Here is a 17,181-nt window from a genome sequence, read left to right as displayed (position 1 = left end):
AACTACAGTGGATTTCTGCAAATTAACCAAGCAGTATTTACGGATTTTAGGTAATAAGACCAAATATATATATATTTTTTTTATCTGCAGAAAACACATCTTATTTACCCTGAGTGAGTAATGATTTATAAGTAGAGATGATAATAAACCATATGTTTTTTATAGGAGTGTTTTTTTCACTTCTGATACGATACCAATATTAATCCAATACGATATCAGCATTCAGCACTAATCATAGCATATACATTTTTTTATTTTGCAGTATGTTCTAAAAGGCTTGATCAAGGCTTGTTCGTTACAGAAAAGGTAGGTAAGAAAAACACCAACCTTGTGACAGATGAAGTGGAGGGTTAATTTTTTGGTGACATGTAGTTTTGGGGCTCCAGACAGATTTTTTAAAATATTTTTGGTCCAATAAGGCTCTTTCAACATTTTGAGTTGCCGACCCCTGTCTTAGACATATTACTATCTGATTTATGTAGAATAATCTTTTTACCTTTACCTCTGCATATTTTGAACAAAGGTCAATCCAACAATAGCTTCTATCCTTCCTATCAGCAGTCAAAAGAACAGGCTGTAGCTTTTTGTCTTTTACTATCTGCACTTTTGCCACATCAGCGTACTCAACGATAGCAGTCAGTGATCGCATCATTTAGGTCAGACCTGGGTGGCCGCCATTAAGCTTTTCAATCTGGCCCACCGGACATTCCCGAATAATTTTTCTAGATCTTTAAGATGGAAACTGTAGCTGCCATTATGATGTGCAGTGATGTTTTCAAATGACCGTAAGTCTTGAACTACAAACCCTGTTTCCATATGAGTTGGGAAATTGTGTTAGATGTAAATATAAACGGAATACAATGATTTGCAAATCATTTTCAACCCATATTCAGTTGAATATGCTACAAAGACAACATATTTGATGTTCAAACTGATAAACTTTTTTTTTTTTTTTTGCAAATAATCATTAACTTTAGAATTTGATGCCAGCAACACGTGACAAAGAAGTTGGGAAAGGTGGCAATAAATACTGATAAAGTTGAGGAATGCTCATCAAACACTTATTTGGAACATCTCACAGGTGAACAGGCAAATTGGGAACAGGTGGGTGCCATGATTGGGTATAAAAGTAGATTCCATGAAATGCTCAGTCATTCACAAACAAGGATGGGGCGAGGGTCACCACTTTGTCAACAAATGTGTGAGCAAATTGTTGAACATTTTAAGAAAAACCTTTCTTAACCAGCTATTGCAAGGAATTTAGGGATTTCACCATCTACGGTCTGTAATATCATCAAAGGGTTCAGAAAATCTGGAGAAATTACTGCACGTAAGCAGCTAAGCCTGTGACCTTTGATCCCTCAGGCTGTACTGCATCAACAAGCGACATCAGTGTGTAAAGGATATCACCACATGGGCTCAGGAACACTTCTGAAACCCACTGTCAGTAACTACAGTTGGTCGCTACATCTGTAAGTGCAAGTTAAAACTCTCCTATGCAAGGCGAAAACCGTTTATCAACAACACCCAGAAACGCCGTCGGCTTCGCTGGGCCTGAGCTCATCTAAGATGGACTGATACAAAGTGGAAAAGTGTTCTGTGGTCTGACGAGTCCACATTTCAAATTGTTTTTGGAAACTGTGGACGTTGTGTCCTCCGGACCAAAGAGGAAAAGAACCACCCGGATTGTTATAGCAGCAAAGTTGAAAAGCCAGCATCTGTGATGGTATGGGGGTGTATTAATGCCCAAGACATGGGTAACCTACACATCTGTGAAGGCGCCATTAATGCTGAAAGGTACATACAGGTTTTGGAGCAACATATGTTGCCATCCAAGCAACGTTACCATGGACGCCCCTGCTTATTTCAGCAAGACAATGCCAAGCCACGTGTTACATCAACGTGGCTTCATAGTAAAAGAGTGTGGGTACTAGACTGGCCTGCCTGTAGTCCAGACCTGTCTCCCATTGAAAATGTGTGGCGCATTATGAAGCCTAAAATACGACAACGGAGACCCCCGGACTGTTGAACAACTTAAGCTGTACATCAAGCAAGAATGGGAAAGAATTCCACCTGAGAAGCTTAAAAAATGTGTCTCCTCAGTTCCCAAACGTTTACTGAGTGTTGTTAAAAGGAAAGGCCATGTAACACAGTGGTGAACATGCCCTTTCCCAACTACTTTGGCACGTGTTGCAGCCATGAAATTCTAAGTTAATTATTATTTGCCAAAAAAATTTTTTTTTAATGAGTTTGAACATCAAATATTTTGTCTTTGTAGTGCATTTAATTGAATATGGGTTGAAAAGGATTTGCAAATCATTGTATTCCGTTTATATTTACATCTAACACAATTTCCCAACTCATATGGAAACGGGGTTTGTATACAAAGTATTTCTATGGTTGGAATCTGCGCTTTTGCATGATATACTAGTTACTATGGTAATCTAATTAGTTACTATGGTGATCTAATTAGTTACTATGGTAATCTAATTAGTTACTATGGTAATCTCAGTCACAGCAGCTCAGACGAGGCACCAAGCAGTGTGGGTGGGGAGTGTTTCCACAGCGGCCAGCCTGAAATGCGGGTGTCAGGGACAGACGCGGAAGGAGATTTTTACGACAAAGTTCTAAAGTTTAGTGATATATCAGATAGTAGGTGTTTTTTTTTTACCCTTCACGTTCATATTTCGCTATTTTTTTTTAATTGTAAAATATGTCGATGGAGAGGGGGTCTGACATTCATATGTTGTCAATATTCAGTGTTTTATCGTTCATAGTTAATATTGTAAATCCCACATTCTTTATTTTCATGTACATTCTGGGTGTCTCATTCAGAAAAAAATTTTAAAATTCCAATCTGTTTTTTCAGGCGGTCTGTCATAACGTTTTTAGCATTCAATCAGACATTATTGTGAGGTTTTGTATTAGTTTTCCTAAAAACAGGACCCAAGCACACATACTGTAGCGCACATTTTCACAGCTTACATACAGTATATATGTATACTTAGATAGATACACTGCAAAAAGTCAGTGTTCAAAAACAAGAAAAATAAATACAAAAATTATGGGTATTTTATTTGAACTAAGCAAAATTATCTGCCAATAGAACAAGAAAATTCGGCTTGTCAAGACTTTCCAAAATAAGTAAAATTAGCTAACCTCAATGAACCCAAAAATACCTTAAAATAAGTATTTTCTCACTAATAAGTGCACTTTTCTTGGTAGAAAAAAAAAAGATACCTTTTTGCTCAATAGGTGGAAAAATATTCTTAAATGAAGTAAATGCTAGTGCCATTATCTTGACATAATGATATGCGCTCGGCATCATGATATTTTTTTTTCATGCTCAAAGTAAGAAATTATTACTTTAAAAAAGTAGTTTTATACTTATGAGTGTTGATGACACAGCTTTGCATCAGGTGATATTCTAGTTTCAAGCAATATAGGTCATCAAATCTCAGCAACAAGCTGTAATATCTTACTGAGATCATTTAGGACCAAAACCCTTAAAACAAGTAAAACACTCTAACATAAAATCTGCTTTGTGAGAAGAATTATCTTATCAGACAGAAAATAAGCAAATATCACCCTTATTTGAGATATGTAATCTTACTTAGATTTCAGTTTTTGCAGTGTAGATAGATATAGCGGCCCCCCACACTGCAAAAATGATCTCAGTAGGATATTACAGCTTGTTGCTGAGATTTGATGACCTATATTGAGTAAAACATGCTTGAAACAAGAATATCAACTGTTGCAAAGCTGTGTCATCAACACTCACAAGTATAAAACTACTTTTTTAAAGTAATAATTTCTTATTTCAAGCATAAAATAAAAAATCATGACTTTGACACAATTGTGTCTCATAATTAAAACAGATGACAGCCAAATGGACTTTGCCGTTTTATTTTCAATGAAACAATAGTGCAGCAAACTGACAGTTAATATTTAAACATTTGACATGTGACATTTCTAACTATTTTGAACAGAAATAGTTCATGCACATTCAGATAAATTCTTCAAAATTACAATAAAAAAAATTTGGCCGGGGGCCGGGTTGTGTGTGTATATACATGTATATGTATATATATATATATATATATATATACATATACATATATATATATATATATATACATATATATATATATATATATACATATATATATATATATATATATATATATATATATATATATATATATATATATATATATATATATATATATATATATATATATACATATACAGTATATATATATATTCCTTGCCCACTAATTGACTGAAAGAGCACGCACTTGGCGCGATAATGTCATGTTGTCGATGGAAAAATGCATTTTTAGACAATATGATTTGCCTGAGCGGCTAGGAGACCCCGAGAGTAACCTTGATGCCTTTCCATTAAGAACAATACATTAGTTTTTAGTATAAGTTTGCTGGTTTCAGGAAATGTTATGCCGAGCGCATATTATTATGTCAAGATAATGGCACTAGCATTTACTTAATTTAAGAATATTTTTCAACATATTGAGCAAAAAGGTCTCATATTTGTTATTTCTATTAAGAAAAGTGCACTTGCTATTAGTGAGAATATACTTATTTTAAGGTATTTTTGGGTTCATTGAGGATAGCTAATTTTACTTGTTTTGGAAAGTCTTGACAAGCCACATTTTCTTGTTCTATTGGCAGATAATTTTGCTTAGTTCAAATAAAATACCCCTCTTTTTTTTTTTTCTTGTTTTTGAACACTGACTTTTTGCAGTGTAGACACATTTTTTTCTCTAAATTTGCCCCCCCCCCCCCCGAGTCAAAATAATTGCCCAACAACGATGAAAACAAGTACCTGGTTGGCAAACTGGTTGGAAGGGAAAGCAAGGATGCGTAAACCTCTCTCAGCGTACTTGGCGTGCATTTCGGCAAACTGAGAGTAGTTTACGGGGGTCTTGCCTCATTTCGAGGCCACGTTTGTGATGACGACGACGTTGGCCCTGAGGAGGAACGTCAACATGTTTGCTGTCGTTTGTTACAAGACGGAGGCAGTGCCAGTCAACGCTCACCTGTATTTCTCTAGCGAGACCACGTTACCATCGATGTCAGTGGCTGAGAAGTCATAGATGGACGTTGCCAAACTCCAATCCTCGGTCGGGGTGCCCTGTTCAACCATAAAAGGACATTCAATTATTGATAGGGATGTGCCAATCGATCGGCCACCGATCAGTAACGGATGATTTTCGTGAAAAAATATGTATTTGCCATTGCCGATCAAAAACGCTGATCTCTTCTGGCTGACACTATTTTTAGTCCCACCGCCAATAATTATGTGTCTCCATACAGTGCAGAGATGCTCTCCTAAGCTAATAATAATCACCCCTATTATAGCAAATAAACGGCATTTCTTAGTATCTTAAGTGTTATTATCAAGTATTATTATGGAGGACGAGGCTAAACATGTTACACACCGAGAGCAAGGTGGCCTTGTGGTTAGAGTGTCCGCCCTAAGATCGGTAGGTTGTGAGTTCAAACCCCGGCCGAGTCATACCAAAGACTATAAAAATGGGACCCATTACCTCCCTGCTTGGCACTCAGCATCAAGGGTTGGAATTGGGGGTTGAATCATCCAAAATGATTCCCGAGCGCGGCCATCGCTGCTGCTCACTGCTCCCCTCACCTCCCAGGGGGTGGAACAAGGGGATGGGTCAAACGCAGAGGGTAATTTCACCACACTTAGTGTGTGTGAGACTATCAGTGGTACTTTAACTTTTTTAACTAACCGCTAAGCTGGCTTTAAACAACACCAAGAAATAAGTGCTTAGTAAATTTTAACAATGTAGATGGAAGCACGTTACAGCAGAAAGTCGGCAGTTCCATCCATCCATCCATCCATTTTCTACCGCTTGTCCCTTATTAACATGAAATGACCGAGTACATTATTAAGAGTTACAGAAAGGATAATATAACAACGTTGTCACAGTCAGTACACCATTGATTGATTGATTGATTGATTGAAACTGTCAGAATAATTCTATCTAAGTTATCACAAAACTTTGTGTTTCAATGAGTTCCCGGCGAGAAGACAAAAGCTGTCTTTGAACCTACCAAGAAGAAGGCTTGTAAAACTCCACTGTGTAGGATGGGAAGCAACATGGAGGTGTTCAGTTTCTTTCATGTATTGTAATCCACAGAAAGATTTTGTTTTGACCCGAGAACTACAAAGCGGAGAGAAAGCAAGATCTGCCCAAGTTACAGGGACCTCTTCTTTGAACTGTTTTACGACCTTTTCTTTTAACTGTTTTGTGGCCAAAGGCAGCACCTGTTTACAACCCCCGTGCCTTAGAAACAGTTGTTGCCATGTAATCAGGGAAAGTCCAAATAAAAGAGGAGGCGTACAATTTTTCGCCAGAGCGTGATGGAGACTGTACAAGAGTACAGTCCAGACGCGCTATCCTCAATTGAGCCAAATTTAATTATGTCTCTGTTTAACTCCTTGCTTCTTGTCTCGTTTAATGTCATCAGTGTTTGAACCTGACAGAAACTTTTATTAATAGATTGCACAGTACAGTACATATTCCGTACAATTGACCACTAAATGGTAACACCCAAATAAGTTTTTCAACTTGTTTAAGTCGGGGTCCACGTTAATCAATTCATGGTAAGAGGAGGGCAGATCGATCCATAAATCGGTGATGTCGATTTTAAAGGTAGTATCACTATATATTTGATACTAGAGCGATTAGGCTGATATATTGATTTAAAAACAAGAAAAATGGTTTTCTTGTTTTTGTTATTTACAAAGCTGGGAAATAATTCCCTGGACGTACGAGAACTTTGAGGGCAAAAAAAGGATGTAAATGAGTAATAGATAATAATTTTTGCTTTTTGTTTAGTTGACTTTGTTTTGACCTAACCAATGTATGTAGTTAAAAATATATTGATAGTGTTAAATAAACTGTCAATAGCACCCACTATAAATGGATTGAACAATTTACAGTTAATAATTGTGTGATCAGTTTCAGTATTGTTATCGGCCGATCCGACTAATGATCGTATTGGAATCGGCGTCATAAAACCCTGATCGTAACATCCCGAATTATTGACAAAAATTTCCTGATAAAATACACAATTAAATACAGTACTATAATATGATGAAGTTACACTAAATATACATAACATACAATTTAAAAAATGCAATTTAATAAAATGACTATCTGTGTTGGCCCTGTGATGAGGTGGTGACTTGTCCAGGGTGTACCCCGCCTTCCGCTCGAATGCAGCTGAGATAGGCTCCGGCAACCCCCGCGACCCCAAAAGGGACAAGCGGTAGAAAATGGATGGATTGACACAGCACAGTAAAACTGTACAAATAATGGCAAAGTGATACAATGCGTTTGTATGGGGACATTTTTTTTAAAAAGATGGTTAAATGTATAATCTAAAACAGAATAGAGTATTATTTTTTGTAATTAAATTAAACATGTACGACAATCATAACTAAAACAAAATACAACAATAAAATAAACTTGACAAAATACGTATTTAAAAACAGAAGGGATAATCATGAACTACCGGTAATAATAACTATAATAAACATCTAAGTGACAGTATGTAGCTATAAAAATGGACCAATGTGACCAAAACAGATCTAAGATAGAGTACTTTATATGTAAAAATAATGTACAGTTGTATTCGAAATAATTTTTTGCCAAGAGTTTACCCAGGTTTTAACTAAAAACTATGCTTGCCTCCGAATTATTCCGTGGAATTGAGTGCCCAAACAAAGAATCCCACAGGTTGAAGACATTCTCTGCGCTTTTCCACTTACCACTGCAAAATACCACACCATAAGGCCAAAAAAAGTTGCAAGCGCAGTTTGATAAAAAAAGGTGAGAAACACTATTGAATTCAAAACATTGTCTTATCCCATTTTTCTCATCGTTATCTTTGCCAATACAACTTCAGTAAAGGCAGAGTGATATTAAATGTATCCATTACATTGTTTTCTGCATGTAAAACTATAGTTAATCTACATAAAATGTAGTTGGATGATGCATCTGTAAACAAATATGAATCAGAAAATAAAAAGGGAAACTAAAAAAGGACATCAAAGCAAAAAAACACGGAACGTTTGTGAAGTGAATTACATTTATATAACACTTTTTTTCTCAAGTGAATCAAAGCGCTTTACATTGTGAAACCCAATATCTAAGTTACATTTAAACCAGTGTGGGTGGCACTGGGAGCAGGTGGGTAAAGTGTCTTGCCCAAGGACACAACAGCAGTGACTAGGATGGCGGAAGCGGGGATCGAACCTGCAACTCTCAAGTTGCTGGCACGGCCGCTATACCGTCGTTTCGTTGAAGTCATATTAATAGACGCCAATATAAACATACAAATGCATCAAAGTGACATAAAAAGATGAACGATTATGCAAATGTTAAACATATAAGGAGACATCATATAAACGTATACATAAAAAAAAACACTACCAGCAATTGATCAAATTCTGATTGATAAAACAGTTTTATATTCTTAGTAAACCACTTTTGCATTTAATCTGCTCCAGTCCTGCTAAATCAACAAGTATGTCCTCCTTTCTTACCAAAGCCTGCAGCAGGACAGTGAAGAGGACTGTGGACCCCAGGGGACGCATGACTGCTCTTCAGTCAGGGCCTTTGAGGGCAGATCAAAACTCCTTCCTTCAGCGACACACAACCTGAATGACGACTGCAAGGGAACGCGTGTCCACATCCTTTTATAAAGCCAACTGATAAGCTGCCATTATCCAATATGTCCTCACCCCGCCGACCCATAATCCACATCAGAGCTGAACGTGTCCTGAGGTCCACAGTCCATAGACCTAATCGTAAGCTCATCAAAGTGTAAACATGTGAAGCAAAGTACTATATAAACACGCCTTGTCTTCACAACAACAACTAGTAACCACTCACTGTACTGCATGGTGTCCAAACTACAGGGAATTTTTGGCACAGAGCTTTTTTTTTTTTTTTTTTACTTTATTTAATGTACAAAATGTATTAAAAATGGATGCATGCTTAATTTTTTTTTTGTCAAACTGGAAAAAGTTAGGTATTGTTTTCTATAGCAGTGGTCCCCAACCACCGGGCCGCGTCCCGGTACCGGTCCGTAGATCGATTGGTACCGGGCCGCACAAGAATTAAAAAATAATAATAATTAAAAAATATATATATATTTTTTTAAAAAATTAAATCAACACAAAAAACACAAGATACACTTACAATTAGTGCACCAACCCAAAAAACCTCCCTCCCCCATTTACACTCATTCACACAAAAGGGTTGTTTCTTTCTGTTATTAATATTTCTGGTTCCTACATTATATATCAATATAGATCAATACAGTCTGCAGGGATACAGTCCGTAAGCACACATGATTGTATTTTTTATGACAAAAAATAAAATAAAACAATCAGGCGTTGACCGGTCCGCAGTTAACGTTTGTTTTCATTGAGGGCCACATGACAATTATGGATGCCCTCAGAGGGTCGTGTTTAACAGTAAGTTATATAAATTAATAAATAAATAAAAAATATTTTTTTTATGTACACTAAAAACAAATCTGTTGATTTTACAGTAAAAAAAAACTTGACAGCTCAGTTGCCAAAATATTACTGTAAAATGTATGTGTTTTTTTTACAGCATAAATGAAAATGGAAAAACCGTACCAATGTTTTTACTGTAAAATCTGCGCTTGTCGTTTTTACAGTATATTACTGTAACACTTTTATTTTTTTCCAAGATGATTCAAGCATACAGTACAGGCCAAAAGTTTGGACACACCTCATTTTAATGTGTTTTCTTTATTTTCATTACTATTTACATTGTAGATTGTCACTGTGCAACCTACTAATAAAAGTCTCAATCAATCAATCAATCAATCAAACACTGAAGGCATCACAACTATGACACCTGTGAAGTGAAAACCATTTCAGGTGACTACCTCTTGAACTCATCGAGAGAATGCCAAGAGTGTGCAAAGCAGTAATCAGAGCAAAGGGTGGCTATTTTGAAGAAACTCGAATATAAAATGTGTTTTCAGTTATTTCACCTTTTTTTGTTAAGTACATAACTCCACATGTGTTCATTCATAGTTTTGATGCCTTCAGTGACAATCTACAATGTAAATAGTCATGAAAATTTAAAAAACGCATTGACTGAGAAGGTGTGTCCAAACTTTTGGCCTGTACTGTATATTTAAGTACTCACTTTGATTTTAACAAAAACATGTTTGAAATGTATGTAATGTAGTATTTGTTGCCATATTAGAGTAAGTCTAAAATATATAAAATTGCATGAAGTACATGGTTGTTTTTTTTGGTCGAAACGGAAAGTTGTATACTTTTGATGATGAATAATGAATGAATGATCTTTATTGTCATTGTACATTTACAACAAAATTTAAATGCAGACCTAGGTGCTGCATGTAATAAATACTGAAACACTATTAAAACACTATAGAAACACCAAGGAGACATTAAATAGTATAGAAAAGGCTGTGGAATATCAAATTAACCAGTAGGTAATCCGGGCACCTATGTTTGTATATACAGTACAGGCCAAAAATTTGGACACACCTTCTCCATATTCAATGTGTTTTCTTTATTTTCATGACTATTTACATTGTAGATTGTCACTGAAGGCATCAAAACTATGAATGAACACATGTGGAGTTATGTTAAAAAGTTAAAGTACTACTGATAGTCACACACACACTAGGTGTGATGAAATTTGTCTTCTGCATTTGACCATTCCCTTGTTCCACCTCATGGGAGGTGAGGGGATCAGTGAGCAGGAGCGGTGGCCGCGCTCGGGAATCATTTTGGTGATTTAACCCCCAATTCCAACCCTTGATGCTGAGTGCCAAGCAGGGAGGTAATGGCTCCTATTTTTATAGTCTTTGGTATGACTCGGCCGGGGTTTGAACTCACAACCTACCGATCTGAGTGCGGACAGTCTAACCACAAGGCCACTGAGTACTATACTTAACAAAAAAAGGTGAAATAACTAAAAACATGTTTTATATTCTAGTTTCTTCAAAATAGCCACCCTTTGCTCTGATTACTGTTTCGCACACTCTTGGCATTCTCTCGATGAAGGGTTTTCACTTCACAGGTGTCATAGTGTTGATGCCTTCAGTGACAATCTACAATGTATATAGTCATGAAAATAAAGAAAACACATTGAAATGAGAAGGTGTGTCCAAACTTTTGGCCTGTACTGTACACATCGAGGTAAGCACAAATGTAAACATATTGGCATATTGCTCCGGGAGTAAACATAAGTGTGGAAAGATAAACATGGTAGTGGTGGTGGTAGTTACTCATATTTATACCTGAGCAGCATTCTTATGGCACTGGGGTCGACTGAACTTGAATCTATTTGTATGGTTGGGCATGGTGCTGAAGTGCTTACCTGAGCGCAGCCGTACAAAGTGTCTGTTGCCATGGTGATGTGGGCCTTTGAGGATCTTGACTGCCTTTTTAAGACAGTGCGAGTGGTAAAGTTCTTCCAGGGAGGGTAGAGGGCACCCGATGATCTTTTGGGCCGGTTTGACGACCCTCTAAAGCGCTCTGCAGCTGAGGAACCACACGATTTTGACGGAGCAGCGGTAGAAGGACACAGGCAGATCCTTTCTTCGGTGGTAGTTCTTGAATATTGTCAGGAAGTAGTCTTTGTTGTGCTTTCTTAATGATCGCCGTGTGTTAGTTCTCCAGGACAGGTCATCCTCCAGGTGGACGCCCAGAAATCTGAAGACTAAGACTCTCTCTACGCAGCTTCCACCGATGTGCAGGGGCAGGATTTGGGTCTTTTTCCTCCTGAAGTCTACTACCATCTCCTGAGTTTTCAATTTGTTCATCTGCAGGTTGTTGGCCTTGCAAAGCACTGACAGCTGCTCCCCTTGATCACGGTACGCGGTCTCGTCACCTCTGGAGATCCAGACCAACACGGTGGTGTCGTCAGTGAACTTTATGATGGAGTTGCTGGGGTGGTTGTAGAGGGGATAAAGCAGAGGAAGCTTAGGTCCTTTAATGTGTGCAGCAAGCTCTTGGAGATATTTTATCAGTCTGTTGTGACCAGTGCCCTGTACTTTGCAGTGGTTTGTTGGGGGAGCAGCACCAGCAAAAGGAAAGCCGGCCAAACTATTGGCACGCAGTTGGAGGCGTTTGTGTCAGTGAGGGACAGGAGGACTCTGGACAAACTGCTCGCCATCATGGACAATCCCAGGGCTCAAATCCCTCTCATGTGCCGTAATGCCCTAAATAATTGACCAACATTTGCGGCAGCACCTTGCCGTGACCGCCCTTGACTTTTTACTTGTCAATGGACAAGGGATATATTGATCAACGGCATTATGATACATTTCCTTAATTTCCTTTATAAATTACCAAAAATCCTAAATTTATTGATACATTTTAGGCAACAGGAAGTCAGACACATACGCGCTAACGTGGTTTGGCTTGATAATCATGGCGTTCTAACACTGTTAATCTCACTCCAGTGGTATCCCCTCGGAGTATACGTAATCAATAGCCATACATGTCACACTAAGAGTGGCCGTATAAACAACGCCAACACTGTCATAAAGCTGTGCCATATAGTGAGACCACACTAAACAACAATGACAAACACATTTCGGGATAATAATTGCACCGCAACACAACATAAACACAACATAACACATTCCCAGAATTCCTTGCAGCACCAACTCTTCCGGGACGCTACAGTCATTTTCCCTCGCTTCCCGCCATGTGTTTAAGAACGCACCGCTGTGTTTAGATGGAGACAGGTGTGGACAATATTGGATACACTTGTCCCCACACTAAAAGTATACAGCGAAGAAGAAAAACTATATGATGTTGCTTTCATTTTGACAATACAGCGTCCATCAGCTGCTGTGACAGAGTTAATGAAGTGTGGAAACATGCTGTCATGCTGTTGTACTGAACCACAAGGGGGTGTTAGAGAAGAACACATCTTGTTTATTAGATTTTATCTTCATTAGCCAAACTGCTTTGTGTTTTATTTTGATATAAAGTAAAAGTCATGTTTTTTTTCATGTCACAAAGGTATTACTTAAAAAACATTTGACACATAATTTTGTTAAGGTTTTATAGTGTGTAGTTAATACCTATACGACATATTTCTGCTCAAACTCTTAATGGATCTGTCCCGATACAGCATCTACATCCAAATAACTTAAACAATTTTAAAATTTAAAAAATACTTCCCGCTATCAAAAGGTAAAAATAGAGATAAAGGCTTCATTAAATGACAAAAAGCTGACAAGTTTATATTAATAATGAATAAAAAAAACTGTATATCTATGCATGCATGCTTTGGAGCCGCTGCCTGGAAAGAAATTAATGTTTGCCTTGGTGCCCTTCTAACTTGCCTTGGTGCCCTAAAATATGAGCCCTCCTTTAAGGCAACACTTGCCTTGACCTTAAAAAGTTAACATTTGAGGCCTGCAATCCTGCCCACCCACTCCACCAGACAATTGAGGGACAGCAGAGTTCATACTCCAACAGATCACCTTTAGGTGAAATCCTGGTCAAGCACAATGTCCCATTCCACTGTTATGCCGATGATGTTCAGATCTATTAACCTCTTAAGGCCACAGGACAGGTCGCACTTCAACCACTGCTTGACTGTCTGACTGACATTAAAGCATGGATGAGTGCTAACTTCCTCAACCTTAATGAGAGCAAGACTGAGATAATCATCTTCGGCGATACATCTCCAGTCTCGTTTGTCAGTGCTCTAGGTCCTCTGGGTGTAAACATCCGGTCCTCTGTGAGAAATCTCGGTGTGATCTTTGATAGTGCCTTCAAATTCACCAAACAGGTCAGCTCAGTGGTTAGTACCAGCTTTTACCATCTCAGAACCCTAGCAAAGACCAAGGCCTATCTCTCCCAGAGCGACCTGGAGACTGCTATCCACGCCTTCATCACACACCGGCTAGACAACAATAACTCACTGTACGCTGGCATTGATCAGGCATCACTCCGCCGTTTGCAGCTTGTGCAAAACGCGGCTGCCCGTCTCCTCACCAGTACCAAAAAACGCGAGCACATCACCCCAGTGCTGGCCTCACTCCACTGGCTCCCTGTCCGTCACTGCATTGATTTTAAATTACTTTTAATTGTTTTTAAATCCCTAAATGGTCTGGCCCCACAATACTTGACCGAGCTGCTGCATCACCATACCTCGTCTAGAGCCTTGAGGTCAGCTGACCAAATGCTTTTGGCGGTCCCCAGATCCAGGCTAAAGACCAGAGGGGACAGAGCCTTTTCCGTTGCCGCCCCTAAGCTCTGGAACAGCCTTCCCCTCCACATTAGGTCAGCCCGGAGCCTGGGGGTCTTCAAAACCCTCCTTAAGACCTACCTCTTCTCGCTGGCCTTTGACCCGAGCTGAGTCCGCCCACTAGGCCACCATTTCTAGTCCCCCCCCTCCCACCCCTTCGCTTTAGTTGTATTTTTCAATTTGTCGCACTTTCATTATTATTATTTTTTATTCTGCAAATTTTTCAAACTTTTTATTCGACCCCTTTTACCGTATTGCATTTGCACTATCTTGTTTAGCACACTCATTGTTTATGTTCTTTGTTTGTTTTTTTTGTTTTGCTTAGTTTTTTTTTGTTTTTTGTTTGCTCCATGCTTTTTTAACCTGTAAAGCACTTTGGTTCAATCTAAAAAGTTGTTGAAAATGTGCTATATAAATAAAGTTGACTTGACTTGACTTGACAGATTCCTTCAGCTTCGTTCCCACAGTGTTCAATTCAAGAACTCCTTCATTCCGCACTCCACCCAGCTGTATAATCACTCGCCATACAGCAATAGATGATATCTGTCTATTACCTGACACCTTCTATGTTAACTTTGAATTTAATTATATTTATATAGCGCTTTTCTCTAGTGACTCAAAGCGCTTTACATAGTGAAACCCATTATCTAAGTTACATTTAAACCAGCGTGGGTGGCACTGGGCGCAGGTGGGTGAAGTCTTTTGCCCAAGGACACAACAGCAGTGACTAGGATGGCAGAAGCGGGGATCGAACCCAGAACCCTCAAGTTGCTGGCACGGCCGCTATACCAACCGAGCTACGCCGCTAGCTACTTGTCTTTGTTTATAATGTATATTTTCTGCTGGATCTACTCTCTATTTTATACTCCCCTTTTTTTTGCTATAGCTGTTACATATACTGTAATATTGTACATGGTAATTGTTATATATTGTATATATTATATAATAATATAACTCTGCAACCCCGAACGGGACAAGCGGTAGAAAAAGGATGGATGGAATATAACATATAAGTATATATTACATACTGTATATATAATAGGGCTGTGAATCTTTGGATGTTCCATGATTCGATTCAATATCGATTCTTGGGGTCACGATTCGATTCAAAATCGATTTTTTTTCAATTCAACACAATTTTTTTCCCGATTCAAAACGATTCTCTATTCATTCAATACATAGGATTTCAGCAGGATCTACCCCAGTCTGCTGACATGCAAGCAGAGTAGTAGATTTTTGTAAAAAGTTTTTATAATTGTAAAGGACAATGTTTTATCAACTGATTGCAATAATGTAAATTTGTTTTAACTATTAAATGAACCAAAAATATGACTTATTTTATCTTAGAGGAAAATATTGGACACAGTGTGTTGTCAAGCTTATGAGATGCGATGCAAGCGTAAGCCACTGTCACACTATTTTTTTTATTTTTATTTTTATAAATGTCTAATGATAATGACAATGAGGGATTTTTAATCACTGCTATGTTGAAATTGTAACTAATATTGATACTGTTGTTGATAATATTCATTTTTGTTTCACTACTTTTGGTTTGTTCTGTGTCGTGTTTGTGTCTCCTCTCAATTGCTCTGTTTATTGCAGTTCTGAGTGTTGCTGGGTCGGGTTTGGTTTTTGAATTGGATTGCATTGTTATGGTATTGCTGTGTATTGTTTTGTTGGATTGATTAATTTTAAAAAAATTTTAAAAATCCAGGGGGAGCTCAAAGTAAAGCCGCTGCTCCTCCACATCGAGAGGAGCCAGATGAGGTGGTTCGGGCATCTGGTCAGGATGCCACCCAAACGCCTCCCTAGGGAGGTGTTTGGGGCACGTCCGACCAGTAGGAGGCCACGGTGAAGACCCAGGACACGTTGGGAAGACTATCTCTCCCTGCTGGCCTGGGAACGCCTCGGGATCCCCCGGGAAGAGCTGGACGAAGTGGCTGGGGAGAGGGAAGTCTGGGCTTCCCTGCTTAGGCTGCTGCCCCCGTGACCCGACCTCGGATAAGCGGAAGAAGATGGATGGATGGATGGAATTAAAAATATATATATATAAAAATTAAAAAAATCGATTTTTTTAAAAATGAGAATCGATTCTGAATCGCACAACGTGAGAATTCCCACACCCCTAATATATAATATGTAAATATTACATATAAGTTATATTTTATATTGCTACTATGGTACATTTTTTGTCTACTTTATATATTTAGTTTCGCCCTCTTTTTGTGCCCTTGTGTGCATTATCCTTTCCATCCTTTGTAACTGAGATAGTGTGTGGAACAAGTTCCCTTGTGGATCATTAAAGTTTGTCTAAGTCTACAATACCTCCTTGCCAATCAGCAAAGTAATCATCTCAGTGTACAGTACATACAGATAAATATGATGACGTCAGTTGTTTACTAAGCCTGTCTACAGCGCTGTAGGCGCAGCAGCAGCCTACTCCAATTAAACCAGTCATTTTTAGTCACAAATTATTAAGTGTATCAAAGTCATAACTAAGTAAGAAATTATATTTATGTGGGAAATGTGGAAAGAATAGCCATGAAAACAATGCTAATCATTCATTCATCAGGTTGGAGACATTCCAGTCATGCTCGATGAATGATTTGAGGGGAAATAATTCATTCAAGAGATTTCAAACATGCCGTATACAAAAGTATCGTGGTACTTTACCGTAGAGGACAAAACAAAGTACAGTACCATCGCCAGCATCACTCCACTGGCGGCCACAGCTGCAAATGTTATTATTAAGCATAACGGCCTCATTTTGCTCTTCAAAGAGCGAGCATGTTTATGCAAACCGTGAAGAAAGCATCAGCAGACCACGCCCTGTGCTGTGTTA

General features: G+C 38.3%; 1 protein-coding gene across 3 annotated transcripts in view; it reads right to left on the bottom strand.

Moving 5' to 3' along the window:
• The window catches only part of gpx4a (glutathione peroxidase 4a), a 22,771-nt gene extending 5,626 nt beyond the window's left edge, over window positions 1-17,145 (bottom strand). Inside the window, exons 1-3 of one of the 3 annotated variants that reach the window (XM_062039321.1) lie at window positions 17,013-17,145; window positions 5,058-5,152; window positions 4,844-4,988 (exon numbers count right to left, since the gene is read on the bottom strand). In XM_062039321.1, the coding sequence (XP_061895305.1) occupies window positions 4,844-4,988; window positions 5,058-5,152; window positions 17,013-17,105 (333 nt within the window). In that variant the 5' untranslated portion in view covers window positions 17,106-17,145. Of the gene's footprint in view, window positions 1-4,843; window positions 4,989-5,057; window positions 5,153-8,596; window positions 8,761-17,012 lie in introns of those variants that run through there. The other 2 variants (XM_062039322.1, XM_062039323.1) reach the window with 2 other exon arrangements.
• Between the last annotated feature and the right edge of the window lie 36 nt (window positions 17,146-17,181).

Source organism: Entelurus aequoreus, linkage group LG27 (genome assembly GCF_033978785.1).
Source record: "Entelurus aequoreus isolate RoL-2023_Sb linkage group LG27, RoL_Eaeq_v1.1, whole genome shotgun sequence".
Classification (NCBI taxonomy): domain Eukaryota; kingdom Metazoa; phylum Chordata; class Actinopteri; order Syngnathiformes; family Syngnathidae; genus Entelurus; species Entelurus aequoreus.
This window is presented reverse-complemented; position numbering and strand designations above follow the sequence as displayed.